This window comes from Bombus huntii, chromosome 6 (assembly GCF_024542735.1).
Source record: "Bombus huntii isolate Logan2020A chromosome 6, iyBomHunt1.1, whole genome shotgun sequence".
NCBI classification, from domain to species: Eukaryota; Metazoa; Arthropoda; class Insecta; order Hymenoptera; family Apidae; genus Bombus; species Bombus huntii.
This window is the reverse complement of record NC_066243.1, coordinates 9,986,184-10,008,681: the sequence shown is the minus strand read 5'-3', so window position 1 is coordinate 10,008,681 and position 22,498 is coordinate 9,986,184. Positions and strand designations below refer to the sequence as shown.

General features: G+C 39.9%; 1 protein-coding gene across 3 annotated transcripts in view; it reads right to left on the bottom strand.

The window, feature by feature from the left end:
* LOC126866422 (uncharacterized) overlaps window positions 1-22,498 on the bottom strand; it is a 211,985-nt gene that overhangs the window by 80,479 nt on the left and 109,008 nt on the right. For all 3 annotated transcript variants that reach the window (XM_050619986.1, XM_050619988.1, XM_050619987.1), the window contains exon 4: window positions 8,920-9,063. In XM_050619986.1, coding sequence (XP_050475943.1) covers window positions 8,920-9,063 — 144 coding nt within the window. The remainder of the gene's footprint in view (window positions 1-8,919; window positions 9,064-22,498) is intronic.

Sequence of the window (22,498 nt, the reverse complement as noted above, 5' to 3'; positions counted from 1 at the left end):
TGGTTGGTAGTAATTTATTGCTGAAAATGATGTGAGTGATGTAGTTGTACTCTACTGCTCATAATTATTCGAACGATGCATTTCTTATTACATAAGTTTGTACCTAACTTCGGCTGTAAAAGACGAGTAAGGATTTCTTGTTATTTGTAAAACATATGCTGCTTTATTCGAGCAATGCGCACTTTCGTTTCCGTTATATCATTTTTTGGGGATGACAGATGGTTGTTAGAAAGACAGCGCGGTATATACTTTTCTTGATTACGTTTTCCTTGTCTTTCATGCGATAGGTTTTTCAACGTTAACATTAAAATGTCTTTTAAACCAAACATTTTTTCCATCCAAGTATCTTAATACGATTTCTCAGAGAAATAAAGAATGAATAGGATGGTGTATAAAAAATATACGGTTCCACTGAAGAAGATTGAGTTAGCTTTGAGATCACCTCGACGCCGCCACCTACGACGTCGCCGTATACATGAAAAGATTTCTCTTCTGGAACGGTGTATTTTTTGTTCGATCGACTTTTTCCTATTTCTTCCCGCTTTGGAGAAATCTTAATCGATCGTTTTATAAAAGTTACCCGGTATGTGTTCCAAACTCTAATCATTCAAGCAACGTGCATTGACTACCGAATAATCACGAGCAGAGAATATTGGTTCTTCGAGTGTCTCGAATTAATTAAAAATAATTTTATTTTCTCAGAAAACGATACTGTTTTTTTCTATCTGATTCTAAGAAATGTATGATATCATGATAGACTAGTCGAAAAAAAGATTTAATATGATTCATAAAACGATACGCACTGTGACTCATAGTAGCTCATTCAGCCATGAAATTCGCCACGTAAACGATTGTAACAAAATCAACACGTAGAATTCTTCGGAACTCGAAAATGTGTGCCGAAGTAGACGATAAGATTAGAAATTTGCTTTTTCATCCACATCCATGCAATTTCAATCTTTCCGCAACAAGTCTCCCAAGTGCTACGAACCGTGACCAATAAAAAGGTGCCAGCAACAAATGGCGCCATAAGATGTATAATAAAATTCGTACGCGGCAGAAGGCGTGGTAAGGTCTCGCGTTTATGACGCGTACGCCCGAGACAGATGGTCAGGTAACGTAAAAGTGCTTGGATAATGCGAGCGATTCTTTCCGAATCTCGTAAATCCCCCAGACTCGACCGACTGACGCCACCGAAGAAACTTCATATTGTGCTTAAATGTCGAAACGTTGTCAAAAAACGTTCTGTCAATGTGCTAGATGGAAGGTTAGAAGATTCGTCACATTTCTATTTCACCTTGAAATTTCGCTTGAAGTTAAATAGTTCGGAATTAAAAATGAAAATGTCGCGAAAAGAAAAAAGAAAACGTGAAAAATTCAGGATTTTGTTATCGAAAAAGCATTAAGATCGAATTTCGAAAGAACGAAAAGAGTTGCCCGTTATTCCAGGATCGTTTACCTCGGAGAATCGAACGAGAGTGACGAGGGCAATTTGTCAAAGGGAATTCGGGCCAATTAATGGTATCGACGTTCGACGTTCCGCGTGAAAAGTGATGACGTACGCTTATTAATTGTGCGTCAGCGTAAATACAAATACGATGGTGGCGTGGAACGTCCGCGGGAAAAGTTTCGGCTACGGTCGTGTTGGTATATCGATTAAACCGTAATTATTCCACGGAAATTGCGTCCGATAGTTGTAAACATAATTTTGGCTGCGGCCAACGTACGGCCAACTTTATTCGAATCGATACAATTTGAAATAGACGACTTCCTGCTTGCTTCCCACTCCCCCTTCGTCCATTTCGTGTCTCCTTCTTTTTCGCGAAATATTAATTAAACCCGTAAAATATCGGCGCGGGATGTAATCGAATCGCAATGGCTGGGTAAGTTTAAATTACGCGTGCGTGGAAAACGATGTATGCATGCGGAATTTAATTGACGATTAGATCGAACAACATATTTATTTACATAGTGTAATTAAATTTTCAGTTCAGCTTCCTTCCGACCCTCATCAATTATAATATCGCTTATGATCGAAAAGCTTCCTGGAAAAATTGCTAATACGCGTTTGTGGTAAACACAACGTGGAATCTAATGTATCTTCTAATTATATGGCGGAATTGTTATAAAGTTTCGATTCATTTTATAAACGTAAGAAGAAGAAGGTTTCTTTCTTTTTTAAGAGCCCCAGATATTGTAACATTTGATACGTTATAACTATCGATTGAGACGTGAAAACCGAGATTTCTAAAAGGATTCCGATTCCCAACGCAATTCATACAAATCACAATTTTGTCTTGTGAATGCGTTCCCCAGAAAGTTCCACAATAGAAAAAGGATTGAGAATAAAAATTTCCACGATTAATAAAATTACGGTATTCGGTAAAAATACTGGCGATTATGTCTGCGACTCGATTGCTGATCTTCTTAAGTGAAAAGGAACTTTTTGCAACGTATTCGCCCACTTTTGGGATCGAAATGATGTTCCTAAGTCCCCGAGATATTTCAATTCCGTCGATTCTTGAGAAAAAAAGCTCGATAAGAGGCGGCCGACCTAGATTTCAGACGTTGCGTTGTCGGCGGGATCCGATTCACGGCGACGAGAAATCGATCGAGCCAGTCGGTTTTCCAAGTAAAATGAAGACACGAGACGTGTCGTCGGAAGGGAAATCCTTTCCATTATTTACCACCGGGTATGCTAGCTCTGGAAATAGACGTGTCTCGATGCGCGCTGCCTCACGAGGTTAGGTGAGTTTCGAAAAGTCACCGATCCGGATCTGGGTAATCGATCCACCGATACCATATGGAGCTCTATTCTTGTATCGACATTATCAATTTTCGTGTCGTGGAAACTTTAACTTTTTGAATAAATATTTCAGTATTTAATAACTTACTGTCTTCAATTAAATTCATTACGAGTAATTCTATTGAATCGGTAGGGAAATTATTGTATCCTTCTTTATGAGAACTTGATTACTTGAATACGAGGTAAGCTCGACTAATATTATTAATCTTCTTATAGGTTTCGAATTTATTTCTACTTAAACCATTCCGTAATATAATCTGAATAAATGATAATTAAAGTTTCCTTGTACAATTCCTTAATCCCTTTTGCACACGCGAACCTTGTCCCGATGGAAATTCTTGTTAATGACATACGTATCGATAATTTTTCAGAATACACTTGCACTCACAGTAAACTACTAACCGAATTTATAAAAATAAACGAATAACTGTTAACGATTTATAATGTGACAGCATAGAAAATGACAGCATAGAATCTCGATCACAACCTGAAGACATCGTTTGTGCCATTTACTGGTAACTAATTATAACAGAAAGGGATTCCGTTTTTGTGGGAAGCTTAATATGAGAGAACGAGAATGATCTATTTAAGAAACAAGTACAAAGTAACGCAAAAAGGTTCGAGAGCATCAAAGAATAATGGGTCAAAAGAGGTTCGCCCATTCTCGCCGTTATCCTTCTTCCGTTTGCAAGCCGAAAATCGTGTCAGACAACGAAGGATCGTCCAGCGGAACGCTTTCCATCAAGGCACTCCACCGCGGTGAGATATTTTCCATCAACACGACGGAGGTCCCTTCGTGTTTTCCGGCAACCTTTCATTACCCTCGTCACACGAATCTGTTTCAGACCTCAGCTCCGCACTTTCCCGGGGCATTAACGCGTGAAACCCGACGGGGGCGGTCTACCATCACCCTCTTCCCTCTGGATTTATACGAGCCACGTCGTCAAGACACGACCAACAATAGGAATTTCGGAAACCAGCAAGGTTTCTACCGTCGAGCAAACTCGCGAACCGATAGTTTCCTTGTTCAAGGGCTGATCGTTGAAGGGTTAACGATATATTTGTTTTCCTGATCTCTCCTTATAGCTAGGTTTTGAGGGTTCGATGTCAGTTTTAATTTGGAAGGACGTGCGGATATTAATTGCGGATTATAAATCATAGCAGTGTATGTTGATTACATTGTTTTAAATATTCCTTTCATGATTGAAGTGTTGTCGTAAACGTGTTTTTTCTTAAGCACTTGTATGAGAAATTACTCTATCCAGCGATAATATGAATATCTTCATAATAGATATAATAATTGTAGTAAAACTAGTAACAATTCCAAAAATATTTTTAAATGCTGCTAAAAAAGTGTAAGGAAAATTGATCTATAGAGAACAGAGGGTTTGAATATTTATACCATCATACACCCCACAAAGGTTTTCATCTTTCTTTTCTTTTTCACTCTTCTAGAAACGTAAATGGCCCTATTCCTCAAAAAACCACCTCATTCATGAAAAAAAGCTGTTCACTAAAAGCCAACACTGCTACCACACTTATGTATCTTCTTCTCTTACACGAGGCATTCATCGTGCAACTGCAGTTTACCGAGTATGTTCCCCTGAATCGTGGCACATAAACAGAACAGAGGATAGCAAAGAAGGAAGATCAAAAGCCAGGGCGGCTCTTCTGTCTCTTGGAAATCCTCTAATAAACAAGGAAAAGCCTTAACCAAACCGTCGAGTACCTACATTGAGCTGAGAATCTGGTCCAAATTTCTTGCATCCTTCCGGAACGTGTTCTACGATGTGAAACGTTCCCCGGAAGTGACAATCAAGAGGCTGGTTCTCGGAAGATATCCGAGGAAAAAATTTCACGAGGAGAAAGCACCTCGTCTCTGATGTCCATTCTCGACGAAAAGTGATCAAGTAGCTGGTGAGCGTTTCAAAGCGACCAACATCCGGCTTCCTCTCTTTCTCCAACTTTCCTCTTGGGACTCCAAGGCCCCGTGTTTACGTTAATTAGCTCGCTGAAACCGCGCCACCGGCTGCAAAGGGAACGAGTACGTGTATACGAGACTCACGGAACGAGACTGATCTCTTCTTTACTGGGTGTTCCAACGTTGGCAAACGTTGCTACTGATAATCCCGACTGTTTGCGAGAGTGACTCTTCTCTGTTTGGCAATTCGTGGCCATAGTAAATCAACTAAGATTCGCGTAGCGGAAGATTTGATAATTTGTTTGGTGGTTGTACGGTTGACTTTGAGTAAAATTTAATGGAGATTGTAAATGTAATGAATTTATTGCGAGAGAAATTGCGTAAGATTATTTGCAACAGTAGGATATTAAGTGAGCTTACTATAACTCGTTAAAATCTGCTATCAGTTCAGTTTTTAATGGTCTGCGTCTAGAAATAGATTCCTGCTAGAAACAGGTTAATATAGCAAATAATTTACTGTTGAATCGGTCATCTCTGCAAAGTGAATTTTTGCAATAAATATCTCGCAATTTCTATACATATTTCAGATTCGTTTAAAATTTACACAATCTCGTATTTTCATAAAGTATTCTATGAGTATTGAAATACTTTCGTGAATCATCCTATGTTTGATGCACCGAATGTATCAATTAATTAATTAATTTTCTATTATTTTTTCCAGTCATAATCCTTGATTCCCCTAAGCTGAACCTTAAATTGAATATCAAAGAATATTTCTTTATTTCTTACTTCATTTTGTTCTTTAATTAATTTCTTGTTTAATTGTTATTTCTTCGGTTGGATTCGATTATACTTTCGTCGTGCATATTTATTATGCCAGTGTTTAATATTCCGTGTACAAATCTGGTAAAGTAATGAGTAATCAAAATGTTTTCACAAATTAACAACGGAACTTTGTTCTCTTATTGTTCGCCGACAATAAATTCTTAGTCCGTTTCGCGAACCAAGTCTAAAAGGTCCCGACACCAAACTGCTCACTTTGAATACATAACTCTAAAACTTGCTCACCCGGTATCGACCTACTTTGCGGGATTAAAATTCCGTATCTGTCCTATAGTTCGAGTACATTAAGTTGCATCGTACTACAACGAACGTCTTGATCAATTCCCATTTCGAAACACATTTTCAAAAACAATTAAGCGTTACGAGCAAATACGTTTCTTTGTAATAAACAAAAAGTAGATGGTGAACAACACCTAAAACAATCTTCAGTTCTCCGATTCGTGGAAATACGACGTGGAAATATCAATTATCTTCGCTACGAGCTTAGTTTTTCATAAAAATTCTCTTTCGATCGGAGATTAAGCAACTTGTGTCACGATATTTTTGTACTAACGTGAAAAACGCGAAAGTTAATAATGTTAGTTACTACTTTGCGGCGTTGATAAGGCGCGACTTTATGGAGCAAGCTTTATGGAATTCAGTTTTCCAAATTATGGAAAAAGAAGGAAAGAATTATGGAAAATATTTTCTTATATTTATATTCTGTGAGGTGTAAGTTGCCGCGTCTCATGAATGGCTGATCAGAAAGTATATTTCAAAATCATTGTACTCGCATGATATCGCGTGCAAAGGAAAGGATAATATTGCGATTTAAAAACATTAACTGTCAGCATGGCGCCTCGTGATGGATTCATGAGAGCAAAGCTGCCTATTGTGCAACAAGTTTTTCCCTTAACACTCTTGCTTCTACTTGCGAAGATCTAGAAGATCTCACAGACCACAAATCTTCTTTACAGTATCGTCAAATTTCGCGGCATCTCTTAGAAGGAAAAGAGCTTAACCTTCCACCTCTAACCACCCCAACTAGAAGTTTCTATAATTTTCGACTGAATGTCCAATCATAAAGACAATCATCATGACAGAAATCATGACATTAAAATCATACGAGTCCATAAATTAAGGAATTATTACAATTAAAAGATTAAGAATCCAAGTGACGAGACAAATCGTCTAACACAGTAAGAGCGTGAATGAAAGGAAATATAAATTTCATGTCAACATTTCTCAAAATTCTACCAGCAACGTGCGATTCCCTAACCGGAAGTACTCCGTCGTGTCTGCCGTAAAACGCATTTGTTCTGTTTTTCTTGTAAACTTACCCTAATCTAAAAACCGTGTTTCAAAATACTTTTGTGGAAGGTAGCTACGAATCGAGACTGTTCGTGGAATACGCATCTGAAATGAAAATACGCGGGGGCAAGATAGGCTGACACGGTGCCAAACGCGGGTTCGTTCGTCCAGGAAGACGTTAAATGGGATATAAACGCGACGATTAATTTTCCAGCACGATTTTTCTACGGCCGGTTGGCCATTATCTGATTGGAACCAACGCGTCGCAGTCATTTTGGCCAGCAGCCGGCATATTTTCCCAATGTAACACGCGCTTTTTGGCTTTCTTGTAGCGTGAAATTTGTTTTACGAATCTGAGGGAGAGAATTTAAGAGACTCTGCCTCGCTTTGGATCGATAGAAACTACGTTGCGATAATCTAGATAATCTAACGATTACACTTTACGTCGTACGATAAATTTGATTCGAATTATTTCTGTTCCTACAAACGAAACGTCTAGATTTTGAGCTACGGTTATTTTTCATCGTTGTTGTTGTGCGCGTTATTACGGTCTATTGGCTTGAAACACAAGTCTGTGCGTAGATTATGGCGTTATTAATAGTTGCTGATCCGAAGAGTGTTTGGTCGCAAGATAATCGATACATGGTGTAAGAGTCTTTGAATCGTTAATTGGCGTGAAAGTACCTTAGATCGAAGAACTAACATTGTGTTTCAAAGATCTTGCGTTATCGAGAATCTTACCTACCGTCTTATTTAAAAAGAAAACGTTAAATATCTAAACTACGTCTAATTTAAAAAGAAAATTAATTAACACTAGAACTACCGACAGTTAACACGAAGCTATTTCTACCAAAACCAGTCGAGATGATTGGTCTTTAAAAAATACGTAATAATAGAATATTTTTATATTTATTGATTTATTACCTTCTTACAAAAGGAATTCCATGTTACGTAGTAGATTTTTGGTATTATTAATTATTGGTATTAAGGTATTGGTATTAAGGTTGACACATTTATAAAATTGTAGAACCAGTCATTTTGACTGCTGTGGTATTTCTAGTGTTAGCATCTGGCGATCGATCCGGAATTTTCCTGATAACTGATATCATCATATTGAATGATACGCGGTAAAAATTAAAAAAACGTGTGGAAAGTTGCGTAAAACGAGGAAACTAGTTAATTGGGCTTCGATAAACAGATTGCAGGATCCTTTTACACTTTGACAAGTAGCAGTCATTTTGACTGGTATTGGTATAAGTGTTCGATTACATAAAAAACAAAATAAAATTCATTCTATTATTCTTTTAGTTATCGTTGCGAAAGTCATTACATTATTGAGCAAAGAAAATATAACATGAAGTGGGAATTTTAAAATAGAATTGTAAAACCGGTCTATTTGATTGGTGTGGTAGTTCTAGCGTTAACTACCCAAAATTTATTTCTAACGGAACGTACGTAAAAATGTCAATCTTTTTATAATTCGATCAATGGTTGAAATTCAATTTTCCTAACCGACGACGTTCTCACTTCGGAATTTATTCCATTTCACGCAGCTCCGTTTTAATCTTGGATCTTGTAAAACAAGGCAAACTCTGTTTATCATCCCTTTATCTGGTTTCCAATGAACTACTAAGCGACGAAGTAGCGAAATTTCCGAACGCCAATTACAAGGAAGTTCTTGTCGGAACTTAATTGCTACTTACTCGCGAGAATTATTGCGGCTACGGAACACGCTAACTTGCAAAGGAATCGGTGAATTTCTGTCGCGAAGCGATCGTCGAATCGTCGAGTCGTCGCACGATTGTCTAATATCGGGGCACACACGAGCGTGACAAATCCCAGATTACTTTCACGGCGAACAATACGGTACGGGATGCGTAGAGAGCGGAACCGAGCTGTTAATTTCCTGTCGCGGAAGCAAACAGGCGACAAGCCAGCTAGAAACAAAGGTTCGCGAGGGATCTTTACTCTGTACACGCCTCGACGCCCTCCCTCCCTCGACCCTATCGTCGGCCTGCCCTTTGTTTTTCCACTCCGTTATAATTCACTCTTAACTCACCGCGTCTCGCCGTTGCGGAGAAAAATGCGATCGACATTGTGACATCGTTTTCGAAACGGTGGTTAAGTGCGAATTGTGTTGGCGATGTAAACCGTGAATTTTCATATCATCTACCGGATCTGCACCGAATACATCTACCGGAATCTGTAACATAATAAACGTGCAAAATAGATTTTCGAACCAATCAGTATATTATAGCGAAAGAGAATGCAGTTGAACGTCTAATCGCGGGGACAGAATTAAGAAATGAATTATTCAAGTGAAGATAAATTAGAAACTAACGAATACGTTTAACGTTTCAAATGAAAGAAATTTTTGTCACAATGAAACGTAATGCGACTAAATAGTTGGTGAAACAAATAGCAGCTAATAAATAGAATATTCAATTGTGAACAAGCATACTAAAAATTGTATGCACTCTCATATACTATATACAAGTTTATTAGAGCTACTAATAAAACAGAGCGATAAACACATCTATAGGAAACAAAACAAATTTTGCAGCTATGAAAATTAATTTCACCTCTCCGATATTATAATGAGCACTTTACTTTGAATATCTCGTATATTGTACGCCCATAGTCGAAGTGCGATATCAATAAAGAAAAATCCCAAACGCTTAACCAGAGAGAAAAAAAGAAAAAAGAAAGGAAGAGAACAATTAATCATTTCCAAATTAAGAACAGATCTATCCCTGTTCGCAGACCTTATAATGATCCACTTTTTCCGGAAACAGCCATCTTCCTAGCCACGTTACATCTACTTTTTCACGCGGACAAAACACACGGGCACCGCACCGTGGTCGGTGTGGCAAAAACGTTCCCAGCCGGTCGTTCATCGCGCAGAACGATCCTGTCCGTTTTTCAGAACATTTGTCGGCCGGTCACGAAACAGACCCGTCATTTTGTCGCCGGTCGTGTATCAGATCGTGCAACGGACGAGCATTGTATTCTCCTGCACGACTTTGTCCCCGTCGACCGGTGGTAATCGTTTAGCCCTTCCGCAATAGCGCGAATAGATCACGAACGATTATGAGAAACGCACGTTGCCTGTGTCCTGGTGTTAAGTAGGCCGCGAGTCGTAAAATTACAAGGCGCTGTCCCCTGTTTCATCGTAATTTCACGGGCTATGGATCGTACTGATAACGGACCTCGTAACGCAGCAACGCGGGTTCGAGACTTAATGAACGGAGTTGCGTCGATGGACGCTTGAATTTTCATGCAGCCACGACTCGACCTCGACCCTTTCCTTCTTCCACTTCAGGCGGAGAAAGGGCGGAAAGAACCGCGTGAACGCCTCGCGACAATTGCTCGTTTCCGGTTCGACCGGAGGCTTTGCACTTGGACACGAAGGTTTCGCGAACTTCGTGGCCTTGTGAACTGTCTTCGTCGAAGAATTTTAATCTTTTACGACCCTTTGTTCTTCTCTACGTTGCATTTGTTTTGTCGAACGTTTGGACTTTTTTTGTGGGGACGTGATCGAGATAATTAAATATATTCGGTATGCTATAGGATGAGTTAAGGCAAAGTTATGTTGAATCAACGACTAAAGATATTTCTTTTAACGAAGAAAAAGGGAGACCACGCCAAAGGAAATGATAAAGTTTCAGTTTGCTTCGGTTCTAGAATGGTACATAGAGCGTTTTAACCTTTTTTTTATTTTTTTTTTTTTTTTTTTGTACGTGGAGAAATCCTCATAGACACTCCGCTGTTGCAATAATTGCGTAACAGCAGAGTAGTGTCGGACTGCTACCGACTAAAACTCCACGATGACTATCCTACGCGTATGATAGGGGTGCCCCAGGAACCTCTTATGAATTAACTTTCTGTTGCACCCCTTCTCGCGTTCTCATGTTCTAGCCAGTCCTAATACTTCCTGACTATTGAATTGGCGTTAGGGGGCCATTGCCCTTAGCGCTGTCTCTCCTTATTGATATTCAAGGGAGGCTTGCCTTGTGTGCTTCGACCATCCAGCGCCCCAGAGTGGCCCAACTCCAAGGCGAAAAAATGGCTTCGGCGCGTCTCGTCCTCGGCAACGCCTCACGGAGCGGTCACCCATCCTAGACCGCTCACAGCATTTTAACCTAGACTAAATAATGAGGGAATAATAGATCTCTGATAGTTCGGAACTTTGAAGAATTTTCACTCTCAGAGCGATTAAACTTGGAATTATTAGCTGTTGCAGTGGATTCGCCGGTTGATCGAAAACGTTACGACTGTTGTTGCGAAGCGTGCGTGTTCTGATTCGGAACGAATGAATTCGCGGTCAGTTGTGGACGTTTCGACGAGCAAAGTTTCCAGCACAAGGAAATTTCCAATTCAGCTCGAAAGCCTCGTCACATGGAGATCAGTTAGAAAGTTTACCGATTACGTTTCCATTGCCTTATCAGATATTGGCCTTCCTGAGAGTGCGCAAGTACCTGCTACTTCTGGATTTACGTTCCATCGATTCTATCGACCAGATAAAAAGAGTTCATAAGATACAGATACCTCGTATCTGCGAGATATATCTGAGGATTATTTTGTATAAATAATTAGCTATATCCCAGTCTTTATTTCGTAATCTCAAGTTCTAACTTCAGTCTGACTTAAACAGGTGGAAATACCAGAAACTGTGAAATTAAACAATCCGACAATATTTTATATAAAAATCTTCACCTCCGTACTATATATAATATCACTGCAACTCCTAAATTCTTCCAAACAACTACGACAACCTTTAACAACGATTTTATATAAAACGTGATACGTAGGTACTTCGAACCCTCAAATTTTTCAGCCGACGTAATACTCGCGTGTCACGTTATCCAAAAGTGACGAAGTACCCTCTAGTCCTCCCCTCCTTAAAAAAGGGGGAAGGAGAGAAAGGTGAAAAAATCGCGTAGAAACTGGCGGATAAAATTGCCGGGCGAAGAAATCCTCGACAACACGGAAACACGCAAGAAATTTGATCTGCAAGCTCGGATATTAAACTCGTAGGGGGAGAAAGCGAGAAAGATGAAGAGAGGGTTCCCTACATACGGGACCCCTAGTCAGCTTCAGACGAAAGTCCAAAGATGAGAAAGCATCGCTACCATACGGCGGACCTCTGATATCAAAGGTAGGAAGATAAGAGAGGCTCCTCGTCGAGATTGGCACTCGAGATTGATACACGCGTGCTTGATTTTCGCTTGTTCTTTGAAGAGACTCGCCGGCCGCTCGATGCCTCCACCTTTCCTCTCTGTTCCGTTTTACGAGATATCATTGCAAGGAGCAGGCTGGAGATTGCCCTGAGTCCTTTTCGAATTTCACGGGAATCGCGAGATTCTGAATCGTTCGAGCGAGGTAGGAGGAGACTTCTCTGAGTGAAAAAAAATAGAAGAGAATATATAGGAGGAGAGGGACGAATACAGAGGTAAATACATTCTTGTAGAATATTATTCTCCTAAATTTGTTTTAATCCTTCGATTTTTATACATTACACATACACAGATAGTCGCATACGCCATCTTTCAATATCATGTAAGAAAATTTGTAGCATGCCGTGACTCGAGAAACGACTTAGATTACTAGTTTCATTGGAAAGGCAAGATGCAAATCTATGTAAAAATACGAGGTTAATGATAATGGAATATAGAAAGTGTTTTGTAATTTGTAAGAAGAAATAAGACAATAAACTCTTAGAAGCTATTTTATATCAATTGCTATACAAATTAATCAGATTTCCGTATTGCATCACAATTTGAAATATGTGAATTGGCGAGGTAAGAAACTCGTAAGATATAGCATAATGTACTTGTGTAGATTGATACTATAGAAATGATTCAGTCGATATTGAAAACTTAAGTATGTCGATATTGGCCGATCTATGTATTGATAAACCAAAAAATGTATCACTACAGAAATGGTCTCCATTGCGCAAACGATGAATTTTAATATTCGATTCACTTTTATACAAACTTATCAAGATACATTTAAATTTGTCCGACGAATAATAGCATACTATTAACGGAATATTCCGAACACTGTTCCACAATTTAATAATCGCTGAACCTGTCAGACTGTTCAAAACCCTCGGCGACGTCCCCTGGGGTGCAAACACTGGTTCGAACGCGACCAAACTTTACGTGCTGTTTCCTTGGTGCGTGACCACGCAAGTCTGACCATTTGTATATTAGCTAGCTGCAGGTAGACGGAACCTGCAAGATTTGACAGGGGGCGTTTCCTATCCTAAAACTTCTGAAGACCCTAAAAGAGAAATCTAGTTTAAAGTTCGCTCTTAATGTATTCCTCTTCCCACGTTTACCTCCATAAACCTTCCCAATTCCACGAAACACTAATCGAAGGAACGAATTTTTTTCCACCCACCGTTTCCAACTTCGGACCTTCGTCTAGATCAGAATATTGGAATTCTAGCCACTAACTGCTGTTCTTCGCTAGGAAGCATTGGCATTTAAGATAGCGCACTGGTAAGAAACATAAGAACGTTGACTCGCTTACAGGTAAAAAATATAAGTCAGACTTCTTATCTTTCATAAAAGAGTGATTCTTAAATTCAACGCGTTGTCAGCAGATTTCACATTAAGATTGTCTGCGTGTGTTCTAATTATTACAATCTCATTGACATCTATTTCATTGACGTCTTTACGATACTGACAACTTTTGAGCTTTCGAATCTGATCAGTGAGTTCGTATCTTGGTTTTCGTCGATGTTTATTTAATCGCAAAAGGAACAAATTTTTTAAAAAACATGATTAGCAATCATTTGAAGAGACGCGATAACCACTATCCTATCAGTACATCGATCAGTCTAATAGATAAAAATAATAAAACTTCAAAGAAAAAAAAGGAAGAAAAAATAGAATGTTCAGTCTCGATATTCAACACCATCTTTCACCATTAAACGAATATATGGAAATTGTCCGTTTGAATGTTGAACACGGTCCAGTTTGGTCTCCCGATTGTTGTTTCAAACGGTATAATAGCAAGCTCCATATTCCATACCTACCCCAGGCAGTGCAGGACGTTCCCAAACAGCGTTCGCGGGGAATCGGGGTATATCCAGGTCGCGATTCGACCTCCGGCTCGTACAATTAACGAAACACTTCGTTCAACGACGATTCGCCGACGACCACGATCGCGTGTCTCTGTCCTCCTCTCGTTGCTGTTGAGTATTTTCCGTCGCGATGGGATCGTCGAAAGAACGGCGACGAGCGCACAAAAGCCGCGCAAATTGAACAATGGAATCCACGAAACGAGCGAGAACGATCGGTTTCTGCGAGAGAGCGGCTCAAAGATTCGCCGAGCACTATGCCCCGTGGGGTGCGGCCGCGTAATGCAGAAAAACGTTCGCCACAGAGCGAGACAGCAGTCGATAAAATTGTATCGTCCCAGCGGAGACTACGGCCGATGGCCAAACGGAAACCTTTAATCTCACGGATCCAGGTCACCGGTCCCGATGCATCATCCCAACTGCGTTGCACTGGCGATCATCGATCTTAACCGAACCGCCTCCGTAAGCAGATACGCTTTTTGTCCATTTCGCGGTAATGAAATGGCCGGGTGCACACGGACGGTGATACGAATGCGGGCTTTTCTCTCGCGTTCACGCTACGCCTGGCCTGCTATCGCTTTTAATTTAGCGCTGCTTACAGAGAACGATGGAGCAAGCTTGGTGTTGGTTTCGAGTGGAAGTTTCGAAATGAAGGATTTCCAATGGAGACTAGCAGACGAGATAAAGTAGAGTTTTTTGATGAGAAAGTTTGTCGTATATCGTTCATTCTGATTCTCTATGCGTTTAATCGTTTCGATGCCTTAATACAATCGCTATACCTTATCGATACACGTGCCAATTGAATTATCTCGTTTAGATTCTACAATACGATTTACCTACTCTACTTGTAATGAATAATCTCACGGAAATAAGTAATTTATTTTCGAAGAAGTTTCATAACAGCTTTCTGAAGATAATTCCCCATTTTGATTTTATTTCGACGATATTGTAGTCTTGCCTGAGTTACGGGAGAATTCGGATGAAGCTCAAAGCCAACATTGAAACGCGCCACTGTTACATGACCGATTCGTTGTTCACTGGGTTCGTATATCGATACATGTACAGTCGCACGTTTAATTCACCGCTTTCATCCGCGGGTAAACATCGAAGCTTGGCGATTTAATTGAATATCAAACAATAACCGAACCGCTCGATTCTATTTTATACCGATAAAAGCGACGCGTGGTCCTTTAAATCTTTGCCAAGTCTGATACGTTAACCCCGCTGCTTCTATTCGGTGGCACAATGTACGTGCATACATGTCCTGGTCCAGAATTTCGTGTAAAAGCACCATCCCGTCTTATACTTGAGAGATAGCTCGAGATAGAAGAAACATCCTTGTTGAGGCGCTGAATTCGTTTCGTGGAGAAAAGGTAACGGCTATCCGGGGATTTGGAGAAAACCCATTTTCACGGGGAACACCATCGCCCTTTACGCATCGAAATCTAATAATAACCGCATCATATACATATGCATGCGCATCGATTTGCGTTTCCACGTGAACACACGCGAACTCGTAGCTACGGGGTGTTTCTAAAATATTTGATTCGCATTGAACATCATACTATTTGTTAATAGTTGAGATAGAAAAGAAGCTAACCTTCTTCCTTCATATCAAACAATTCTCTTTCTGTAATATTTCGTGTCTGTCACTCAATTATTTTCATTGCTTCGTGATAAGGATTTTCTTCTAATTTGTCAATGTAAATTGATTTCCCCACGAACAGGGGTTGTTTTCAATTTTAATCGCCTGAATGGCTACGAGATCGTGCAAATAATGGGGAAATTAGCAGAAAATTCGCGAACACCGTGTACACGTGGTTGCGTAGGTACTGGCATTTCCATACGTATATAGTTGCACGGTTAGAACTATTATCGGGGCACTGTGCTGGTTTGGCCAAGGGTCGTGCGGTCACGTGGACCAGATAGCGGTTCACGAATCACTGAACACGAAGCCATTCAACGAGAAACGCTGATGTATAATCTACGATATTTCTCGAAATCACGCGTCTCGCTTACCGACTGGCGAACTTTGTGCACGCACGGGTGGCATGCTCGATGGCTTTCGATAGACCAGGAAGAAATGTGTGGCCTTGAATTGAGGAAAGGAGGAAAGACTACTTCTCTGAACACAAGTCGTCTCCCAAATGGTGGGAAAATCGGGTTACTTCGTCAAAGCTGTTTTTGAAAGGGAAATCATCAGATCGAGTGTTGAGGATAATCTGATTGATTTATTGTGCGAGACTGCATGGAAAAATAAATTGCAAGTATACACAGAGTCCATTAAGGACACGGAGATTCAAATTTCGATACATTTTTTTGTTTGCGGGTTCTACAAAATAAATATGCGTTATTGATAAAATCGACGTAATTAGAATTTTATTTAATTAGGTTGGATGTTTTTGCCTGAGAAGTTCGTATCTAAGTATTATCTACCTGTTATTTTTAGGTATAACAATTAATGTTATAGTACTTTAATGCATTTGGTTCTTTCGACATTCTAGTTCAATTCTATGAAGAAACGAATAAATTGTACAACAAATAATTTATACATACGTATAAAATTAAATGTCGTGTCGTGGTCATAAAGCACTCGCGTGTTTAGTGATCGGAGAAATGGCATCTATCTGTGGTCGTCATCGGGGAAAGAACGTCCCGCGGCCAGGCGATGTAAACGTAACCCGGTACTGAATTAATTATCCTCGCTCGACTCGACCGCAAACACGGCGGACCAATGTTCCCTGATCGATATTCGATATTTGCCACGATGCTGACATGTTTATGGAAACATTCGTGACGAGCGCGTCGTTATACCTGTCCTAATATTCGACGAGGACCCTGAACTTTGAAATTAATCTCCGAAATCGCCAACTACTCGTGCTATGTTTGCCTTAATAAATCCACCAAGTGAATTTCACAATCCAAATAATTCTCTTTCGCCAAAGTTCTCGAATTTCTCTCGAATTCTTCGCGAATCGCACACGCTCAAGAAATTTATCTCCACGTAACGTTTCACGCGATCCTCAGCAACCCTCGCTAGGTCCAATAAACAAAACTCCTTTCCTGGACCCTCACGCACGACTCGGCTGGCTGTCATTAGATTTCCTTACAGGAAGACAGATCCAAAGAGAAGAGGAGAAAGAGGGAGGAACAGCAAAAAACTGGCAGCGATCTAATCCAGCTAGGAACGTGTCTCGAATTTACCTCCCCGTCGATTCGTTCGACGTCAGCGTTGACTTACAATATTTCCCAATTGACCGACCCACTTCGCCGGGAATTACGGATTAGCTTTGACAAATGCGGCCAACGTCGAGAATTCCCGGCATTCGGAAGCAGGAGAAATCATATCGGCTGTAATAATTCTCCGGGCAATGGCAGGGCCGCGAGTTCGAGGCCGGATCGCGCGCGATCCATCTTCCTTCACAGAGAAAAATCAGTTCACGCTCGTTTGTCACCGGCAAGAGTTTTAATTACTAGCAGTGCGGGCGGTAATGATGACGAACGAGCTCGTATCGACGTCATCGGTGAGGTAGAGGGTTACTCGCGGTGTTGGATCAAAGGTGACTGTTTCGTTTGATGATATCGTTCTACCAGTCGATTTCATTAGATGCTCAATTGAACCGTTTGTTGGTCGCTCGATAAGCTTGTCGGAATGCCAAAAAAGAATCGAGGTGCAGGGACATAAATAATTAGACAATTATTTAATTGAGAAATTCGATAACGAACTCTTCGTATAAAGAATCGAAGTTATAGGTAATTAAACAGTTACCTAATTTAGAAATTAGTCGAATGAGAAATTCAATATCGAACTCTTTCTTTCTTCCAACCTTCTGCTCCTTCCCCTTTACCTACCGATCACAGCATTCCGAGTTCTGACGCAGTCGAAGGTGGAGAGTGGAAAACTTGACGATTGGATAGACGATTCGTGGAACGAATCGAGTTCTTTCTGAGGGACAACGTCGAGATTCGACGAACAAAGATCAAGGCGACTCACGTCGTGCGATTATATCACGATTTTCTGTCCTGGGAAAACGTTCGACGTTAAGCCGAAGATTCGTCTGGAAGACACCCTCGGTCCTTTTCATCGCGCCGCACTCCATAATTAAGGGACCGTGCGTGAAACGTGCGTGTCGCTTAATGAAAGAAGAGATCTCGAGGATTTTACCTTCGCCAGGATTGTTCTCGATTCACAACGTGACGATGCTGCGTTCACGGGATTTCCAGGCTGACCCTTGATTCGATCGATGCTTCAAAGGTTACTCTCTTGATTATGGTAGTATAACTTCGTGACGTGACTTCTTCGGTATTTTGGGTTTTTGAATATTCCTCGATTTATTTGAATCCTTTATCCGTAACAATGAGAAAGAATGATATATGGTTTTATTTATAGATTTGAAACTTTTAGCCAATACTCCTGTCTAAATATTTTATTTTATTCTTTTATTCCTATCGTTTATTCTATTCTATTTATATTATTATTTATTATATCAATTACTCTTTCTTCAATACTCTCACACTTTTCTCTTAACGTTCAAAATCTAGGGACAAGTTTAACACCATTTGGAAACCATGCTCATCTAGTCTATAAATTACTACCAAAAGTATAATAGTTTTGCCAGTTTTCACGTTTTCTTATTCAGATCCTAACAATCTTTCAGAGGATCCTTTTCTAGCACTGCACGGTAGCACACTGGCAAGCAATAGTGTGATGTCACGCGTGTCTCAAAGAAATAGAAGCAGAGATTCTACTTCGATCGAAGTCTCGATCAAAATTCAATCCGATAATTACCGATACCTCCCCGAATTGAAATCGAAGCGTAAAAAATGCACGTGTACTTCTTTACGAGAAGAATAAAACAGAATCACGTTGATCAAAATTTACCTGATACGAAACGCCACGTGCATCCTAGTTTTAAAAATTCCACGAAAGCCTGGTGACCGTCTCGCGTCCGTTCGCCTCGCGCAACTACTCGTAAATATCACTCCGGTCGCGCTGAAAATTTCATGTATGCACACGTGCTCGAGCATTTCCCCCGGTTGTGTGCCGTCCCTCCGTTTTTCACTTTCCTCCGGTCCGGCGGTCATAAAAAACCGCTGACCGATATTATCCACTCTAAGCTGGTTTACCATGTTCCTACGTGTTCTGTCAGCTCTTCACGCCAACAGGCAGCCGCCGGGACTAAAACGAAAAAGCGCAACGGCCCGCGCCACGTCGCGCGTCGCCACGTGACGTGAGTAATTACCGGTACGAGCGTGCATGTGCACGCGTGGCTATATACAGGGTTGCCTAAATGCTAGGTATTGCCGAGAGTAGAACAACATCGATTAGAAAAAAAGGAAGACGACTTTATAATCTTCGATAGTTTGCCGCTTGTTAAAAAATTGCCGATGGAGTACCATATTTTGACAAATATTCTATTGTATGATTAACTATTTGCAAACATAACGGTGGATATGTTAAAATCTTCGGTGTTTCGTTGTTTGTATTTTATTGTATAATTTTAGAAATATTTTTTTGTACTCGTAGGAATAGCGACGAAGACCTCAAAATATCCTGAAGACTTTCTGAAGAATTATTTTCACATATGTCGAATTTTTAAAAATCTCGAAAATAATCTTCGGTATGCTTTCGATCACATGACGATTAAAGATATATTCTCCTTGATATCGTACAATTTTCTTACCTGTTCTTTATATTTAAAAAATCACAGAAATAATCTCAGCATCTCCGATGTTGCTTTACTCGTACAAAATTTTAGTTTGCCGATAGAAAAGAAGAAACAGAAATACTTTCTCATCACTAACCTACTAATACAAAAGAAATATTTTCTTTCAATAGTAAATACCATTTCTTTCTGTTTTTGTATTTCTGGAAAAATTAGTGACGGTATCGGTAAGTGAGCAAACTTATTGCTTCACCCTGTATATGAGCGATACTCGACTACGCATCGGACTACACCGGCAAGATTTTTAATAGTCGTCAGCCGGAAACTCGACGGATTAATGCGACCCGGCGTAATGAGAAGCAGGTAGAAAATAACCGGGAAAACGTCCAACCCTTTGGTGTTTCACCAGCCAGCTCTTTCCCTACGAAAATGGAAGTGAAACGTGCAATTCTCTAACTAAGGTAGATTGTACGGTCACCAGCAATGCTAATTAGATTGATTATGTTTGACGTTACAACGATTATCACGAGTAAGGATGAAGCAGACTTACTAGATAAGCAAATTGATAATCTAATCTATCTACCAATACTGTTGCCGAGTAGCAAATCGATTGAATGAATTCCTTGATCGACAAGTGAGAGAGAGGATATCCTTATCTTTTACTATTTTCGTTTCTCTCTTTTTTATATAAATGTCGTTTGCACTCACACGAAATCGAATATAATACCCCGTTTCACGTATTCGTTACTCACTACTTCTACGACACAACAACACAATGATCTTCACACGACAACGATAAATTCAACTCTGACTCTCTCAACTCTTGTTACAATGTTTCCCATGCTCACTTTTTTTCCTAAACATACCTTGGCATCGCTCACAACACTCTTTGACAACGTCAACATATCTTGACAACGCTAATAAACAATTACCCCTCACGCCACGTCCTTCCCTGATGTCACACTATCCCACATATAAATGTCGGAGATGAAAGAACATCGGGACCTTTCTTTTGTAATTTTTGGGAAGATCCCCAATAATTTAGTCTGGACTTTTTATTATAGCTGTACTTAAATAATAAAACTTAGGAGTAGTTGTTTATGATTTAATCCGATTATGTTTGCCCGAGAATTATGACAGTAGGCTTGAGCTCGAAGTGACACAACTGGTCGCCAAACGTAACCACGGTCACAGGATGGACGTTTTTACCTAACAGAGCTATGGAGTAGTTGTATAGCTCTCCTTAAAAATATAATTGACCCGAGGAGTGCAGAGAGCTACAGAGAAGTGTATATAAGTACAGTTCCTCCACTTGGACTGAGTAAGTTGAGTTCTATTTGTACTGTGGACAAGTAAGTTGAGGTATACTTGAATTGCGGACAAGTAAGTTCAGTTCGACTTAGATTTTGGAAGAAAGCGCATTTGCTATCCCGTTGACCGTGGATTCGTTATTGAACCTGTGATCATTGTTCTTAGTATCTCAAGTATCTAATCGTCACGGTTACTTGTCAAGTTCTGTAATAATCATATTTGTACCAGTAAATATCATCTATGTTGTATAACAACAATGACTAATCCAAAAGAAGATTCGTTACATGCCCCCAACCTCAAAGACAACTCGACATGAGTTGATGAGGAGATGAAAGGACATCGGGGCTTCCCTTTTGGAATGTTGAGAAAAACCCCAATACCCTAGTCCAGACTTTTACTATAGTTACACTTAAGTAATAAAACTAAGAAATAATTAATTATAATTATTATTTATAATATATTTATATTTATTATAATTATATTATAATTTATTATATTATATTTATTATAATAATTAATTTAATGTTCTAATCCGATTTTATGACGATGGGCTTGGGCTCGAAGTGATATAACGGGTCACTGAACGTAGCCACGGCCACGGGAGGGACGTGTACCTAACAGAGGTATGGTATAATTATATAACTCTCTTTAAAAGCAAAGATTGATCCGAGAGGTGGGGAGAAGAATATATAAGGGCAGTTCCACTTGGACTGCGGGATCAGTTCATTCAGATAAGTTTTACTTGTACGTTGAGTCATACGTGTATCACATCGCATTCGTCATCCCGTTGACCGTGGATTAGTTATCGAACCTGAATTCGTTGTCATCAACATCTCGACCATCCGATCGCCGCTATTACTTGTAATAACCACATTTGTACCAACAAATATCAGCTATAACCGCGATAACAAATTCGAGTGGAGGTTCGTTAAACGCCCAAAATTTCAACCTTAACCCGACATATATATATTTATAACATTTCTTTTAAGGAAGATTTTTATTAGAGTTTTATAATTCCATATTTTTCTTTCCAAATTTGTAACCATCTTGGGGTTGACTTGATTGGATTATTTGTCGCGAAGGGAAGAATTTCGTAAGTCTGTCGCGTCACCCCAACATCCACGAAGATCTTGACGATGGTTGACGGAGTTTGACGGGGCTTTCATGCAAATGTACCCGGCCTCCATCAGCTATAGCCGTTCGAAATAGCGTTCTTCGTTAAAGAATCTTCCCCAACCTGTGTCTTTCGAACCCTGCTGACTTGACAGATTACTCACACGCTCGGAAGTGTCAGAATAAATTTTCTGTTTGTCATTGTTGCCTTTTATAGGCGGAAAAATTGATTTCATCAGAGACAAACAGAGACAAATAGAACAAATATATCGTACAAGTCTAATTAAAATCATTATCGTTGTTCAAGTGACCTTTATCTTCATCCAATGAGATATGTAATCTCAGAAACTTCTTGCACCATAAAGGTTGAACGTAAGTTGCGCAAGTTGTTGTCGCGTCTCGGCGATAGTCATCTTTGACTTAGCATGGAATATCCGATCTTTGAGGAATGATCTCTG